The sequence below is a fragment of the Ctenopharyngodon idella genome, chromosome 13, assembly GCF_019924925.1.
Source record: "Ctenopharyngodon idella isolate HZGC_01 chromosome 13, HZGC01, whole genome shotgun sequence".
Lineage (NCBI taxonomy): Eukaryota > Metazoa > Chordata > Actinopteri > Cypriniformes > Xenocyprididae > Ctenopharyngodon > Ctenopharyngodon idella.
In genome coordinates, this window is record NC_067232.1 from 8,502,549 (window position 1) to 8,517,500 (window position 14,952).

General features: G+C 36.7%; 1 protein-coding gene across 8 annotated transcripts in view; it reads left to right on the forward strand.

The window, feature by feature from the left end:
* khdrbs2 (KH domain containing, RNA binding, signal transduction associated 2) overlaps positions 1 to 14,952 on the forward strand; it is a 73,521-nt gene that overhangs the window by 33,034 nt on the left and 25,535 nt on the right. For all 8 annotated transcript variants that reach the window (XM_051915823.1, XM_051915817.1, XM_051915819.1 and 5 more), the window contains exons 3-5: positions 2,380 to 2,496; positions 8,665 to 8,811; positions 14,076 to 14,203. In XM_051915823.1, coding sequence (XP_051771783.1) covers positions 2,380 to 2,496; positions 8,665 to 8,811; positions 14,076 to 14,203 — 392 coding nt within the window. The remainder of the gene's footprint in view (positions 1 to 2,379; positions 2,497 to 8,664; positions 8,812 to 14,075; positions 14,204 to 14,952) is intronic.

A 14,952-nucleotide genomic window follows, 5' to 3' on the forward strand; every position in this document is an offset into this window, starting at 1 on the left:
TTAGGCAGAACCGGAATCGGAACCAGAACCGGAAAATTTCTCACGATTCCCAACCCTAAAGCCAGAGCAGCTGTAGCGACAAAAATGTTTGGTAAGCAATTGAGGAGTGTTGTTGTTGGATGTAAGAGTGAACATAACAGTCATCATTTATTCCTGACATCTGAGCCCTGAATAAGCAGTGGATTAGTTTTGTTTTTGAAGGGAATGCACCACAGATCTAATGCTGCCTTTATGTGCTCTCGGAATTATCGTAAATAGGAGTTTCCTAATAAAATTGCACATGAACACCCTCTCATGTCGAAATTTAAATGAGATAAGCTCATAATCACGACTTCAGAAGTGGAAATTATCAAATTTCCTATAGCACGTGAAGACAGCATAATATATATGCGATTTCTGTCCCTGCTGTTTACGTTCGCAGAAATAACCGACTGTATGTAAACTTTGAGTTTTTTTTTTTTTTGACATAACCTTGTGTGGATTTTACAGTTTAAGCACAACGAAAAAATGTGAAAGAGAAATTAGTTTAATACTCACGAGATGTGCTGTCTGACAGCCAGCTGTCTGTGTGCGATTGAGATGTGTGCGCTCAGAAAATGAAAATTAGAAGTTTAAACTGATACAGTTTATGCAGAAAATAAAGTTTTATGATGAAGAAGAACTGCGCTGTCCGTGAGTGTGATCGTGATATACTGTAGATGATAATCAAAACCAAGCAGATGTCTTTTTAGTATCCTCAGGAAGGCAGGAACTGGAAAGGGGGCGGAGAGCAGCAGCTCATTTGCATTTAAAGGTGCATGCACGAAAACAGCTTGTTTTTGATTACACTCAGAAATGAGTATTTACAACATGGATTTATAAATAATCTGTGAGGTATTTTGAGCTGAAACTTCACAGACACATTCTAGGGACTCCTACTTAAATTACATCTTGTAAAAAGGGGCATATTAGGTCCTCTTTAAAGGTTACAACAAAGCCCAAATTACTAAATTCAGTTGCTGTTTATTTTCAGATATAATAATCAACACTCGCATGTAAATTGCACATAAGGCAGGTTTTGCATTAGCTTCTAAATCTAATTATAAAGTTAATTTTCTACTCCAATTCATTTTTGAAATACAATCATTTACACTGTTACTGTCATAACTTGTTTTCATGATAAATTTATTTAAACATACATTAAATAATCAAGACATTACTAACAGGTAAATATAATGAATAGGCTAATATAGTGCATATACGAATATACGAAATGCTCCCCTCTAGAGTTCATTTCTGTAGTGAACTAACATATATATATATATATATATATATGTGTATATATATATATATATATATTATACATACATACATACATACATACAGTATATGGACTCCCTAGTTATGATCAGAAACAACGATCTGTTTAGGTGCATTTTCAACATCCAAAAGGTCACTTTTATTGTCCTTAGTAAAGACCATGAAAAATGCGTTTTAAAAGGTTTCTCAAAAACATATGATATCTAAAGTGAATTTAGAGGGGCTGCTGGCTAAGAGGATTGTGGCAATACATCAGAAAAAGTGATGAACACTGAACATGAGCAGACAGTGATGAAGTGACACTGTTATAAAGGGAATTTGATGCACCATTTTATACAAGGGCACTTGTTCTTACAATGGCAGCATTTATTGACTACTTAAGATTTTTTTTGTTACCATGGGCATTAGACAATCCTCAGCAGCCCAAATCTGATTGCAATGTGTAAGACTCTATAATCCCTTGAAGATGCAGTTGTATGATGCACAGATATCAGTAAAACAACAGAGGGTGAAAAAAAATGTTGAGGGCCAAATGTTCTCAGTGACCGCTGATCTGCTATGTGACTGAAATGTTAGTTGCTGCCCCAAGGCAGTTACTAGATAGCTCATCATCTGGGTAGTATTACTTGAATCCCCAGTGGAAATGAACTCATTATGTTATGCCTCATTCAAGCAGGGACTCCTGGATCGTTTTGAAGATCCCTTTTGGCATTTGGTACATGTTATAATATCTCTGAAAGCAGCGGAGCCCAACCACTGACCCCAAACATCGATTAGACACATGAGTGGCTACAGTGCCCTACAGAAACAGGTGTAGACTCTCACATCTTTTTTAATTGTTTCTGACAAACTTCAAAGGTGAAAGCTGTAAAAATATGCTTGATCGATGACTGCCACAGATTTAATTTTGAACCAAAAAAGAATTTTTCATTCTCTCATTGTAACTGGTTTTGTGCATGATGAGAAAAACCAACTTACTTTCAAATGTTTTTTTATTGACTGTGAGGTAACTGAGGCAACCATCTAGGAAGCAGGCAGTGTGAGAGACCAACAGTATTGCCTTTTCTCTCCTTATTACAGTTTAATTTTGTTGGGAAACTGCTGGGGCCCAGGGGCAATTCCATGAAAAGATTACAAGAGGAAACAGGAGCAAAGATGTCCATCCTCGGCAAGGGTTCAATGAGGGATAAAGGCAAGGTAAGATGACTGGTAACTCTTTTTTTTTTTTCTCCCCATGTACTGGATAAATGTAATGTTTCGTTAATACTTTGGGAATTGTTATTATTGACATCGATTGTTTTGTAACAATAAATGCCATAAGTAAACCAGCATATTTTCAGATATTAAACACCTAACCTGACTGCTTATGAACAAAAGCAAACTATCTTTTTGATTAAACTATCTTTAATCAAACTATCTTTTTGATTAAAAACTATTTGATTAGAACTGCGTTAAATCATTTGTTGATTTTTGTCTATAAGAAACTGAAATAGCTTCTATGGAAGCCTTTTGTACCACATAAAAAAATAAATCTTGCTTTGGTAAATCATAATTATGACATTAAAAGTGAGACAAGTAATGAGACAAGTCATTTTTATGAGATAAAAAGTCATTAATATGATATTTAAAAAGAATTAAAAAGTCATACTTATTAAAAAATGCTGACATCAATAATTTCAAGCGTTAACTGTTGAAATAAGTCATTTTTTGGTCATAATTATGAGTTTTTTCATAATGACTTTTTATCTCATAACTATGTCTTAGTATTTTGTAACTGACTTTTTATCTTATGATTATTACCTAGTATGTCATAATTTTTTACAATTTTTACATTTTTTATGTAATTATGATTTATCAAAGCATGATTTTTTTTCCTTATGTAGAGGAAATGGGCTTCTATAAACTTGTACATTCTATGCACACTGCATTTATTCCAGAGCAGAGTGCTTTATCCCTTAAATCCTGTAAACCTTTCATTTCTGTGAGTCTAACAAGCATCAGAGCTGACAGAGCAAAGTGTGAGATGATGATGAGACTGAAGATCATTACCTGCACTATATGCCCTTAGATAGAGGAGGAACTGCTGTTTTTAGCATTTACTGACGTTGTACATTCTTGAAAAGAGAAATATTTATCACAAACAATATCACAAATAATACCGCACTGACCTGTGTAAAGAAGCACATAGTAGGACTAGCAGTCTAGCACAATAACTGAATGATATTTGCTTAAAAGAGCAGTTTACAAATTTCATTGTCAATGTTTTTCGCCCATGAGTGAGTGGGTAAATGATTAAACATAGACTCACAAATTGTGTAATTTGGCTGAAAATAAAGCCTGTTCTCTCTCATTCAGCTCAAAAGCCATGAGACATAATAAAATGGTTTGAGCACAGTTTTCTTTCTTGTGTTGACATAATTCCTAGTGAAACAGAAAGTTGGGGACATATAGAAGGGCTTTAGTTCGGATATTGCAACAGTGGCGTATCATCTTGGTATGCAGGGTATGCACGTGCATATGGGCCCTGTCCGCGTGCAGCCCAATTTTTGTTACTGCACGGACAGTGCGTGTACAACAGCCCATGCGAGAGTGAATTGAGTGCTTGGAAACAAAAGTCCACTAGACAGTGCGCACACTCTGAATGCATCTTTCTATGCTCACGGCCAAGGAGTATACTTTCAAAGGCTTGCGCGCGTCTGCGTGCGAGACAGAACAAAACGTCCACAGTGAATTATACCCGGGCCTTTAATTTAGGACATCCCCCATCTCACACACCAATGAAATATCTTTGTTAGGACCTATGTGTACATATTGTAAATAGCTTGCTATATCCATGTTAAATGTACTAAAAAATAATTAAGAAGCTGAATAAATGCCACTACAAAATGGTCAATGCCATGTTTTAGCGATGGTCTATTGGATTTGACCGGTATTCGCTTCTCTGTCCTTTTTAAAGTGGGTTTCTGAAACTTACACATGCAGTTTGGCTGTTGGAATAATGTAAGTAGTACAGTATTTTAAATGAGTCGCATATAGGCCTATGCTTTTCTGAAAGAAAAAAAAAAAGTACAATATCCTAAAATGTGCAAATGTAGCCTAAGATGTGAATAAATGTAACTCGTGCACTCACTGAGGTGGATACTTTTTATTCAACAAAATAAATTGCACATAAAATGTGATGGAAACATATTTAGAGATGAAACTCCTAGTAAATTTATTAGGAATAAAAGAGTCTGTGACAATAATTAATTCATAACTGGAATAATCTTCGGACCCATCTGAAATGATGCTATGATCATTCTGAAATTCCAAAGCCAGAGTTTAATCGGTCAAATGCAAACGTGGACTGTGTTGAAAAGCCACTTTTAAAATAGATCCGCAATGCAAAGTCATAATGATGGAGGAGCGCATATACTGTAGTGCTGTTGTCATTCCTAGAAATGTTTTTACCATTTTTGTCCGCATATTTTAAAGTGGTAATATCTTATTCATATTAAAGTCCTGGGACTCATTCACATAAAGCCCGGAACACACCAAGCCGACTGTTTTCTCAGTGTGTTCCGGACCATCGGCTGAAGTTGGTCCTCGTCGGCTTTTTTTCGGTCGATTCGACATGTTGAATCGGCGCCAGAGCTCGTTGGTCAGTCGGGCCATCTGATCATTTTGATTGGCTGTTCAGCTACTGCCACCTGCTGGTACAGAAAGGCATTTCTTCTTACGCAGGCGCAGAATGGACGTGCCACAAAATTCATATTTTGATTTCATAGGGTCTTTGAATGTTCATATGACAACTCCTCAGACTTCACAATAATCATGTTAACACCCTAACAGACTTATGTTTTGTTTTGGAAAAAAATGATCAGTGTTTGGAGGATCAACAGTATCTTTAGGTTATAAAGGAGCTGTTGAGACTATTCACTATATGGATCTTTCTCAGTGGATCTATTTTAAACATGTGCTTTGGATTGAGCAGTGGTGAGTGCAATGTTCAGCCAAACAGCTGCCCTAAGAGACATGCTGGTCATTTACCTAGCCAGAGAATCGTTCCAAATGTAATATTTCTCGGTTTGCTGCTCCTGTCATCTCATAATAGGGCTTCCTGAATTCCCCAGTTCAATAAATTGTTCATTTTAATGTCATTTTATTGAATGTAACTCCATTGAATTAAAAACAATCATATCAAACAAATATTAGTTTTCTTTCATGTAGAGTATGAAATAGAATAATGCAATAAGCGATATGTGTGCTGCAGTGATTTTTACCACTGTTAAGGGGTGTTGTTAAGCACAACTGAAGCATGGAGACATGGCATATTATTATAGCATTCGGTTGATGCGTGCAAATTTACAACAGTGTTGAATGTTGTTCAACCAAGAACAATACTTTTTTTTTTTTTTCAATGATGCAAATATAAGAATTTAACTGAAGAATTGTTTCTGAAGATTTCTACAAAGTCACCAGAAAATTTCTGTAAATGCATTTACAGTTACCTGAGAGTGTAGGATGAATTATTTACACAAAAGCTGCTTTGTCCTCATTTGGACTCTGAAAAGTGTTCAGAACTTGTTAGAGGAATGAAATGTCGTGCACAGTGCAAAACTCTTGCCTTGTTCACATAGCACCTGCAGTCTGTTTTAACCAGGTGCTACAAGTATGCTTAAGCGCTGTGATTCTTTTCAGTGCAAAAAACTCCATTCTATGTAAATAAAGCTCTATAAATTGTGCCAGTTGTTTTATTTTTATCTCCTCTTTTGCATGCACAAATACATACATGTATGTGTCTGTGTATTTGTGGCCATGTGTCCATTTATACATTTGCATCTTTGCAATCACATTGTGCACACAGCCCCAATTTTACCATTATCTGATTTACATAATTCCTTAAGTGAACTGTGTGCTCAAGCAATGCAGACAGCATACAAATAAAAGATGCTTTTAAGGCCGTAATCCTTTCTTAATGAATTCCCCCTCAGATTTTAAACGTATGCATATTGTTTAAAATCTGTCTTCATTGCAATAATTTCATAGAAACAAACAAGACCAATGTCTTACATTGTTATATTGTTAAATGCTAAAAAGGTTTCCAAAAGAAACAAACGAGACAGGAATATGCATTGTTGTTTTTTTTTCCAAATAGCTGTGTGGGAAGTTTCTACAAGCAGAGTGTTGTTTTTTTAAGTTTTATAAACACACGTTTCACCGGAATTTCACACTCTTTTAACAATGCAGATGAACCGTGGTCTGAAATCTATTTAAATTTATGGCAGAACTCAAACAAGAGCCTGTTGGATTGTTTTAAATCCCAAAGGCAATCATTAATGCAAACATATTCCATTATAAAGAGTCACCTTGAACTGGTACAGGTTTGTTATACATATGAAATTAAGAGTCTGCCTTGCATCTTTATGGCCATAGATTTGTCTGTGCAGTATCTGAGAGTCCTATACTGAGGTCTTCTTATAAAAGACTCTCTACGTCCAGGGTTTAGCAAAGCAAAACATATTCCATTCGGAATGATTCCATGGGCAGGTAAAAGGACAGCATGTGTCTGAGGGCAAGAAATTGTCTGAAACAAAATTCATTTTAGGAAATTACATTCACCACCATGCAAAAAGACATTTTGTGTACTTCAAATCTTAATCTGGGGATATATACAAATGTTATAGCACAAAAATTTAACACATATCTTTAATTTTTTATGTAAGTAAAATTAAATCCAGTGTTTGTTATGGCCAACAGCACTTCCTTTTAGGAATAGATTTTATTTAGCTCTAGCTTTTGTTTGAATGTTTCAAAACTGAGCTCTTTAACTCCATAGGGGTACTGGATAACTGTCAAGCTTATAAGTGTCAGATTCACTATTTGTACTTTACTGGGAATAAATATGAGGAACCCTTCATTTTGTCATATTTGAAAAGGATTCTGCTGTGCTTAGACATGCTTACTTGAGTGCCTTTTGAAATGAATCCTGGGAGACAGACCTACCTTTTGAAACAACAGAACATTTTCTTCATGGATTGACATGAAAGGAAAGCTAAAGCTTTCAGACTTGAAACAGAACAAATGTCATCTGACGAACAGTTTTCCAGAAAACTGGAAATGAGCGGCAGACTTTTCGCCATCTCCTACCTACTCCTCTGTCTGTCTGTCCATTTTTAAGTCAATCTGGAGACACCCACAGTGCCAGCGCCTACACAGATATATTTGTGTCTACTCACAAAATTACCGTCTGAACCATCTCATCTGCACAGTTCGTCAGCTCGCGTATACCGGAGCCCCACAAAATATGATTGCACCTCTCAGAAATGTTATGAAAGCTTAAGTGTCTCCTGACCTTTTGTCCATGCAACGCATGATGGAAAAAGTGCTTGGGTCACTTTGACATGATAGAGAGATGGCATCCGTAAGTGTTTATTAAAGCTGAAGGGGCTACAAGGGCCCGCATCAGTGATCAGGCTTCTATGTATGGCCTCCTACATCAAAGCCCTCCTGTCTTTAAGAAGAAGCCACAGCCGAACGGTAATCAACATAAAACAGAAATGTTGGCTGCCGTAATTACAAGCTTTCTGAAGTTTCAAGTTTTGTGAAGAGCCACAGAACACCTTCAGCAATCAGAGAGAATTGAGAAACTCAATATTTCACCCTTTTTTGTTCTTTCGATGACAGGATTTAATCAGAAAGGTGACAGTGTCAATTTATTTCTGACAAAAAGCCCTCAGGTAGGTTTAAGCATTATGATTTGCAGTATCTACATACCCATTATCTATGTTACAGAGTAAGGGTGTTGATAGGTTCCATTATTCACCAGAAAAAAAGTCTGTGACATTTTGTCAAAATACATTACAAGAACATCATCTCAAAAAGAGCTTCTTTTATAAGGGGATAATTCACCTAAAAATGACCGTTCTGTCACCTTCATGTTGTTCCAAACCTGCGTGACTTTATTTCTTATGTGGAACAAAAAGATATTTTGAAAAATGTCCCATCTTTTTTTGTTTTTGTTTTTCGTCTATACAATGAAAACCAATGTGGTCTAGTGTTTCAATCAATCAATCAATCAATCAGTCAGTCAGTAGGTCAGTCAGTCAGTCAGTCAGTCAGTCAATGTCGTTTCAGTCAATCAATCAGTCAATCAATCATTGTTCCACAAAAGTCATTCAGGTTTGAAAAGACATACATGTAAGAAAATTATGACAGAATTTTCATTTTTGGGCGAACTATCCTTTTAATGCCTTTCCAGTTCACTCTCAGTTCAAAATATGCATAATATGGTTTGGGGGAAGAAAAGCACTCTTTATTTAATTCATTAATGATATGATTAATTCTTCACACAGAATTCCTGACTTGATACTTTTCCATTTCTAGGAGGAAGAGCTGAGAAAAAGTGGAGAGGCGAAATACGCCCATTTGAGCAACGATCTTCATGTTTTAATTGAAGTTTTCGCACCACCTGGAGAAGCCTATTCCCGCATGAGCCATGCCCTGGAGGAGATTAAAAAATTCCTTGTTCCAGTAAGTTTATATACTTGAATTCCTTGAAAGAGATGGTGAGCTGGAAGCCAAGATGAGATGAGTGCACCAACCAATACTGAACTCTAGTGCTCTCCTGCATGCATAAATTTGCCTATGTTTATTGCAAGGGAAAAAAGAGATGTGCATATGATTAAATATATACATTGGAGATCAGCCTAACAAAATTGGATGTTTAATAGGTTGGAATTGGCTGAAAATGTTTCTGATAATATCTTATCAAAATTAATTTCACCCTAGGTTATGAATTTTCTTTTTAATTTTGTTTCTTATGTATAACCACCATTTTAAAGTTTTGGTCAGTATGATTTTTTTTCCTCTTACCGACCCCAAACTTTTGAACAGTACTGTATATACAGTAGCTTACTTGTTAGCAATATAAATAATGAGTCATATTCAACAGAAAAAAGCCAGTCCTGGAGCTCTCAAAGGTGATTAATGTGTCAAATGAATATCTCTATAAAGTCTAGACTATAAATATTAATGTAGCAGTATGAAGTCTTGGCCTCAGGAAGGAAGCATTCAAGGAGAGATTCCCTATATTCACCTCTCCCGCCCTGGACTTTATGCAGGCTCTTAGCCTCTTGGGCCACATCTTTGCATCATCCATAGCTCTGATCTGGTCACATCCTCCATATGTATTTCTGTAAGTGGTGTTTCATGTTTTATCTTCATGCCCACTGCGGAATACCAAGCAGATAGGTTTTCAGTCTCAATGGCTCTGTTCCAAAACATAGTGAGCTACCTCTGTCGACAAGCTTCTGACATAATTATGATGCCTCCTTTTTTAGCCCAATTTTAAGGAACTGTGTATATTCATTTCAGTTAGGATGCTGCCATTAAAGCAGCTGCATATGTAGGCAGCTCATTAGGGTTTGAAGCTAATGTCTTGACATCTTTCCTTCTTTGAATGTGTTTATACATTTATCTTTGTCAGAAAGCTTGATTCCTGTCAGGATTAAAGGAGTGTGCTGGCATCTCAAGATGGTGCACTTTGAAGTGTTAATAGTATCCAGGCAGCCATGTGAATTAATATATTTCTTGATATTTCACAGTACTTGTTTTATAGAGACGTGACATTACAAATTCACTACATGGCCCCTTTGTAATGAACAATTTTGCTAGGCTGCTTATTTCCAGTGAAAACGAACCTTAATGCTATGGCGCACATGACAATCTAGTGAATTGTTGCAATAGCTTCAGGAAGCACTTTTTTTGTTCCAGCATCACTTGTGGACAAAGCAGTGTCTATTGAGAAATGTTTTACTGAGTGTGTGGAAGAATTTGACTGATCTGCACCAAGGTCAGTATTAAAAAACATGAAATGGAACACAGACTGTGAGCCAGACCACCTCACTCAACATCATCATTACCTGCCACTGGTGATGCTCTTGTGTCTGGATGGGAAAAAATCCCAGCATCCATGTTTTAACATCTGCTGGAAAACCTTCCCAGAAAAGTGGAAGCTGTTAGCAAGGGGAGACCTAACTCAATTAATCCCTATGGTTATGAAATGAAATGATCAACAAGTGCACATACTCTACCGTTGATAAGATTTTTAATGTTTTTGAAAGAAGTCTCTTATGCTCACCAAGGATACATTTTTATATTATTAAAATTACAGTAAAACAGTAATATTGTAAAATATTACTACAATTTTAAAGGTACACTATGTAACAGGGGTGTAACGATACCCTCATGTCACGATTCGATACATATCACGATACTGAACTCACGATACGATATTATTACGATTATTACATATGGTAAAAGGATAACAAAAAATGTACTGTTTATTAAAATGCTAAATTTGGTATTACATTGGGGGTGGAAATGAATAGGCTTGGACTTGGTGCTGGTAACCCAACGCACAGGACAATGGTGACACCAGAATAAAAAATATTCATGATTCTGAACGCTGAAACACAGATTTATTTTAGATGAATATGTTTGCACTCTGTCACTGACTAGATATATTTCAAATAATGTAGGCCACTTTTTACTTGTAATATAAGACATTTGGCATTATCATTCCTCCATTGCATTATTATACATTGTATTCAACATTATATATAGTAGTTTAATGTAGTACTGACACTAAAACTCTGTAAACTTGAATTATTTCTCACACTGTAATTTTAATTTTGGGTGAACTATGCACAACACATATTGTCACTATCCACTATACGATATTGTAGAATTTTGTATATATACTGATATATTGTTACATGCCTACTATGTAGCTTTTATATATATATAATTTATATAATGAGTGAGCACATCATGAATCCATCTTACATACCGTGCTTTCATCTTTCCTGAATCACTATGGTACACCTATAATAAGTGTTTATATTCGGACTGTTTATTTTCGGCGGGATGACCACTGCGGAGTAGGCCAGTACCTGCATGACTCTTCATATATGCATAAACGGCTACAATGTTCTTCCACAAGATGCATGCAGCTTTGTTTATTAACCACTAGAGCGACAAAAGTTACATAGTGTACCTTTAAATAGTTTTTTCAGTTGTAATATATTTTACAATGTAATTTATTCTTGCGATAACGATGCTAAATTTTCAGCAGCCATTACTCCAGCCTTTTGTGTCACATGATCCTTTAAGAATAATTCTAATATGCATTCTAATAAGTAACATCTGTTATTATTATTATCAATATTGAAAACCGTTGAGCTGCTTAATATTTTTGTGGAAACCGTGATGCATTTTTAATGGTTTCATTTAAAACTTAAATATTTTGTAACATTATACATTTCTTTACTGCCACATTTTATCAATTTAATGTATCCTTGCTGAGTTAATTTCATAAAAAAAAATTCTTACTGACACCAAACTTTTGAATTGCAGTGTACTGTATGTGTGCTTGTCCGGGTACTTTTGGCCATATGGTGTAATTTCAGTGAATCACTTCAAACATTTTACTGTCTATTTAAGACAATAGACCATAAAGACTTTGAGGATGATTTGCTTGTAAATCTATATCATTCTCATACAATAAAGCTGCACACAGATTACTTGTAGCTCTGGATTAAATCCCACGATGAATTGTGAAGTTCCATTGAATGAATTTTATAATTCCAGTTTAGCTGTGGTTAACATAGTATAAATATGTCTTTAAGAAACAAACAAACAAAACGCCTTTGCATCCTAGACTACTGATAGGCCCAAACCTTTGTTGATAAGGCCTACAGAAAGCCCATTATGTGAATATGATTACGCAACCTCACACATTGCCACAGGAAAAGAGTGAATCATGCAAAACGCAGCATCTTTAGTAGGTGTGAGTGGGTTCTCCTCAGCTGCAGCACTGTACACCTATTGACTGTAGTCTCATTAAGAAGGAAACTGTGTAGATTTTGTAGGAGGAAATCTTTTTCATATACCATTAATACAGAGATGATGTAGAGACTCATATGGAGACTGAGAAGCAAAAACTATTTCTTTCTATTTTTTTCAGCTTGACCGGCTGACTGTACGCAATTTGACCTGGTGTTTCTAAGACTCCCTGTTTATATCCTGAATCAATGCATTACTGCTGTTATTAAATCTGATTCAGAACATAATTAGCTTCACCACGAGACACTCTACATAATGAATCCATCAGAATACTCATTACATCTGATGAGTATAAAATACATTTCTGTCTGTCTGTGTGCTGCCCTAATTTCTCAAGGCAAGGAATGCAGTCAGACTGTTTAGGTGCTATGACACGGGCTGCCGTGGCAACAGGGAAAACCTAGCTAGTGCTGATCCAAGCACAAACTCCACGCACGTACTTACCCACACCTCCCACCTTTCAACTTGGTATAGAAGCTATCAAAATTCCTAGGTCTTGGATTTGTCTCTGTAGCTACTAAGATGATCTTCAGAGGACTGTGTGGACTGATCACCCCCTTAAAAACATGTCTCATTTGTTGTATTTCCAAAAGTTTTACCATTTAGCACTGTGGCTGCTTGGTCAACAATAGTGGATGGATATTTAAGTAGTGCTTTAGTTCATGCAAACTTATATATATGTAACCCCTTACCCAGGTCCTACACGCCAAGCTCTGCGTGGGCCTCAAACCTGGGTCTCCAGCGTGGGAGTCGGACGCTCTAACAGCTAAAGGCTGCAACCCCTAGCGTCAATCGCAACAGCATTTCTTGAGATCAGAGGAGTGAAGTTTACTCGCACAGCGACTACTAGCTGGCCTCCATTACACTCACCCCTCCAAACCTCACTCCCACCCGGGTCACGGCACCAACGTAACCCCTCTACCCAGGTCCTACTTGCCCCGCTCTGCGCGGGCCTCGAACCTGGGTCTCCGGCATGGGAGTCAGATGCTCCAACAAGGAGGCTAAAGGCTTCAAAAGTTTGTTCTTCTGAACATTGCAGTGTAATTTAGCATATATTTTATGTATTAAATTCTATTAATACTCAATTTCTAAATTTTATAATATAACAATGTCTATTTAGTGGACACAGAAGCAGCTCTAATGCAGTCTTTATTGATTGTTGAGCATATCTCTGTGGAAAGGCCACTCTCCTTTAGCTGCCATGTCTGATGTTTGCCTGTACACATCTGTTGTGCCAAACAGGAAGGGAAATAAGTGGCTGGTGGAAATGAGGCTCTGTTTATCTGCCTGTCTCAGCGACATAATAATAAAATAAGCGCTATCCACTCTGTAATCGTCCTTGTGATTCAGGGCCCTGTCATGTTCAATCAAATGAGAGAGGGACTTTATAAATGCAGAAAGTGGAATTATTCTTTCACAACAATGCACTGATAGCTGATGTCAAACAAAGTTAATAAGCCAGTGCTCTATTTTTCTCCTGCCTCTACCATTCCTCTTACTCTAAATGAAAGATATGTGTGCATCACAGTACCTCATCCTACACCATATTTTCAGTGTGTGTTGGAGCGCATGGTGTTGTTTTGTCAGTATGTATGCAAAATGTTCCACATCTGAAAAACAAGCTAAAACATGTTTCATTTTTTATCCTTATTTTTTGTTTGAAGTCAGCAAAACTTTCTGGCAGTATATTTAACATTCCCTGCCAATGTTCTGGTTGTCTGGCAATGCATTTAAAGCTCGGTTGCTGGTGTCTGCAAGATGTGCATCCAACTGGATCATTTCTTTTTGCAGTGGTTGAAGAGAAGCATGTCAGATGAGATGCACATACAACACCTTTACCTTGGTATATAAATGTATTTTTATGGCAGCTTTGTTTTTTCTTCCCACAGGATTACAATGATGAGATCAGGCAGGAGCAGCTTCGTGAGCTCTCCTATTTAAATGGTTCAGATGACCCGAGCCGAGGAAGAACTGCACGAGGACGTGGCTTACGTCTGACCTCCACAGCCTCCACCCGGTACAGTCGCTTCACCTCACCACACCTCTGAAGAATCATAGAAATCTTAAAGGAATAGCACACCCAAATATGATATAATTTATTCATCTTCATGTCGTTCCAAAAATGACTGGATATTTCTTCCAAGGAACATGAAACAAGAAATTTTTAAGATTTCCTAAAGACAGAAAAATCTGATTTCATTTAATTAATACAAAACAATATCATATAATAAAATATCATTAAATAAAAAAAAATTCTCAATCCGTGTTTCTAAAGAAACCCAAGCCATCCAAGTTTACTCTAACCGCTTTAACTCTGACTGTTAACAACTCTAAAAGATGCTCAATTTTCACTCCCGAACATCTGCGCTCTGTTGGATCATGAAAGTGCCCTGAGGCACAGTGTTATTAATCAGGTTAGCAGGTGAAGCTTTAATTGTTCTCATCAAAAGCATAACTTATATATACCATCATACATTATTTACACCGTCTTTAATGTTTATTTCATAAATTCCACACTGCACTTGTTCTGGCTTGCTCGAGCCTCTGAAGATCCCTCTAGGATTCTCCCACAACAACGACAGCTTGCATTACCTCAGGTAGTAATAATAGATTCAAAATATGATATTTCTGTTTACCATTCCTGGCGGATAAAGCTATAAAGTGCCTCTTCCCCTTGATGTGCTCCTTGTGGTGCCCTGAGAAGTCATTACCACAAATCAGCATGGCAAAAACAACACTGATGAGGCCATTAGTCTCTGTAGGATC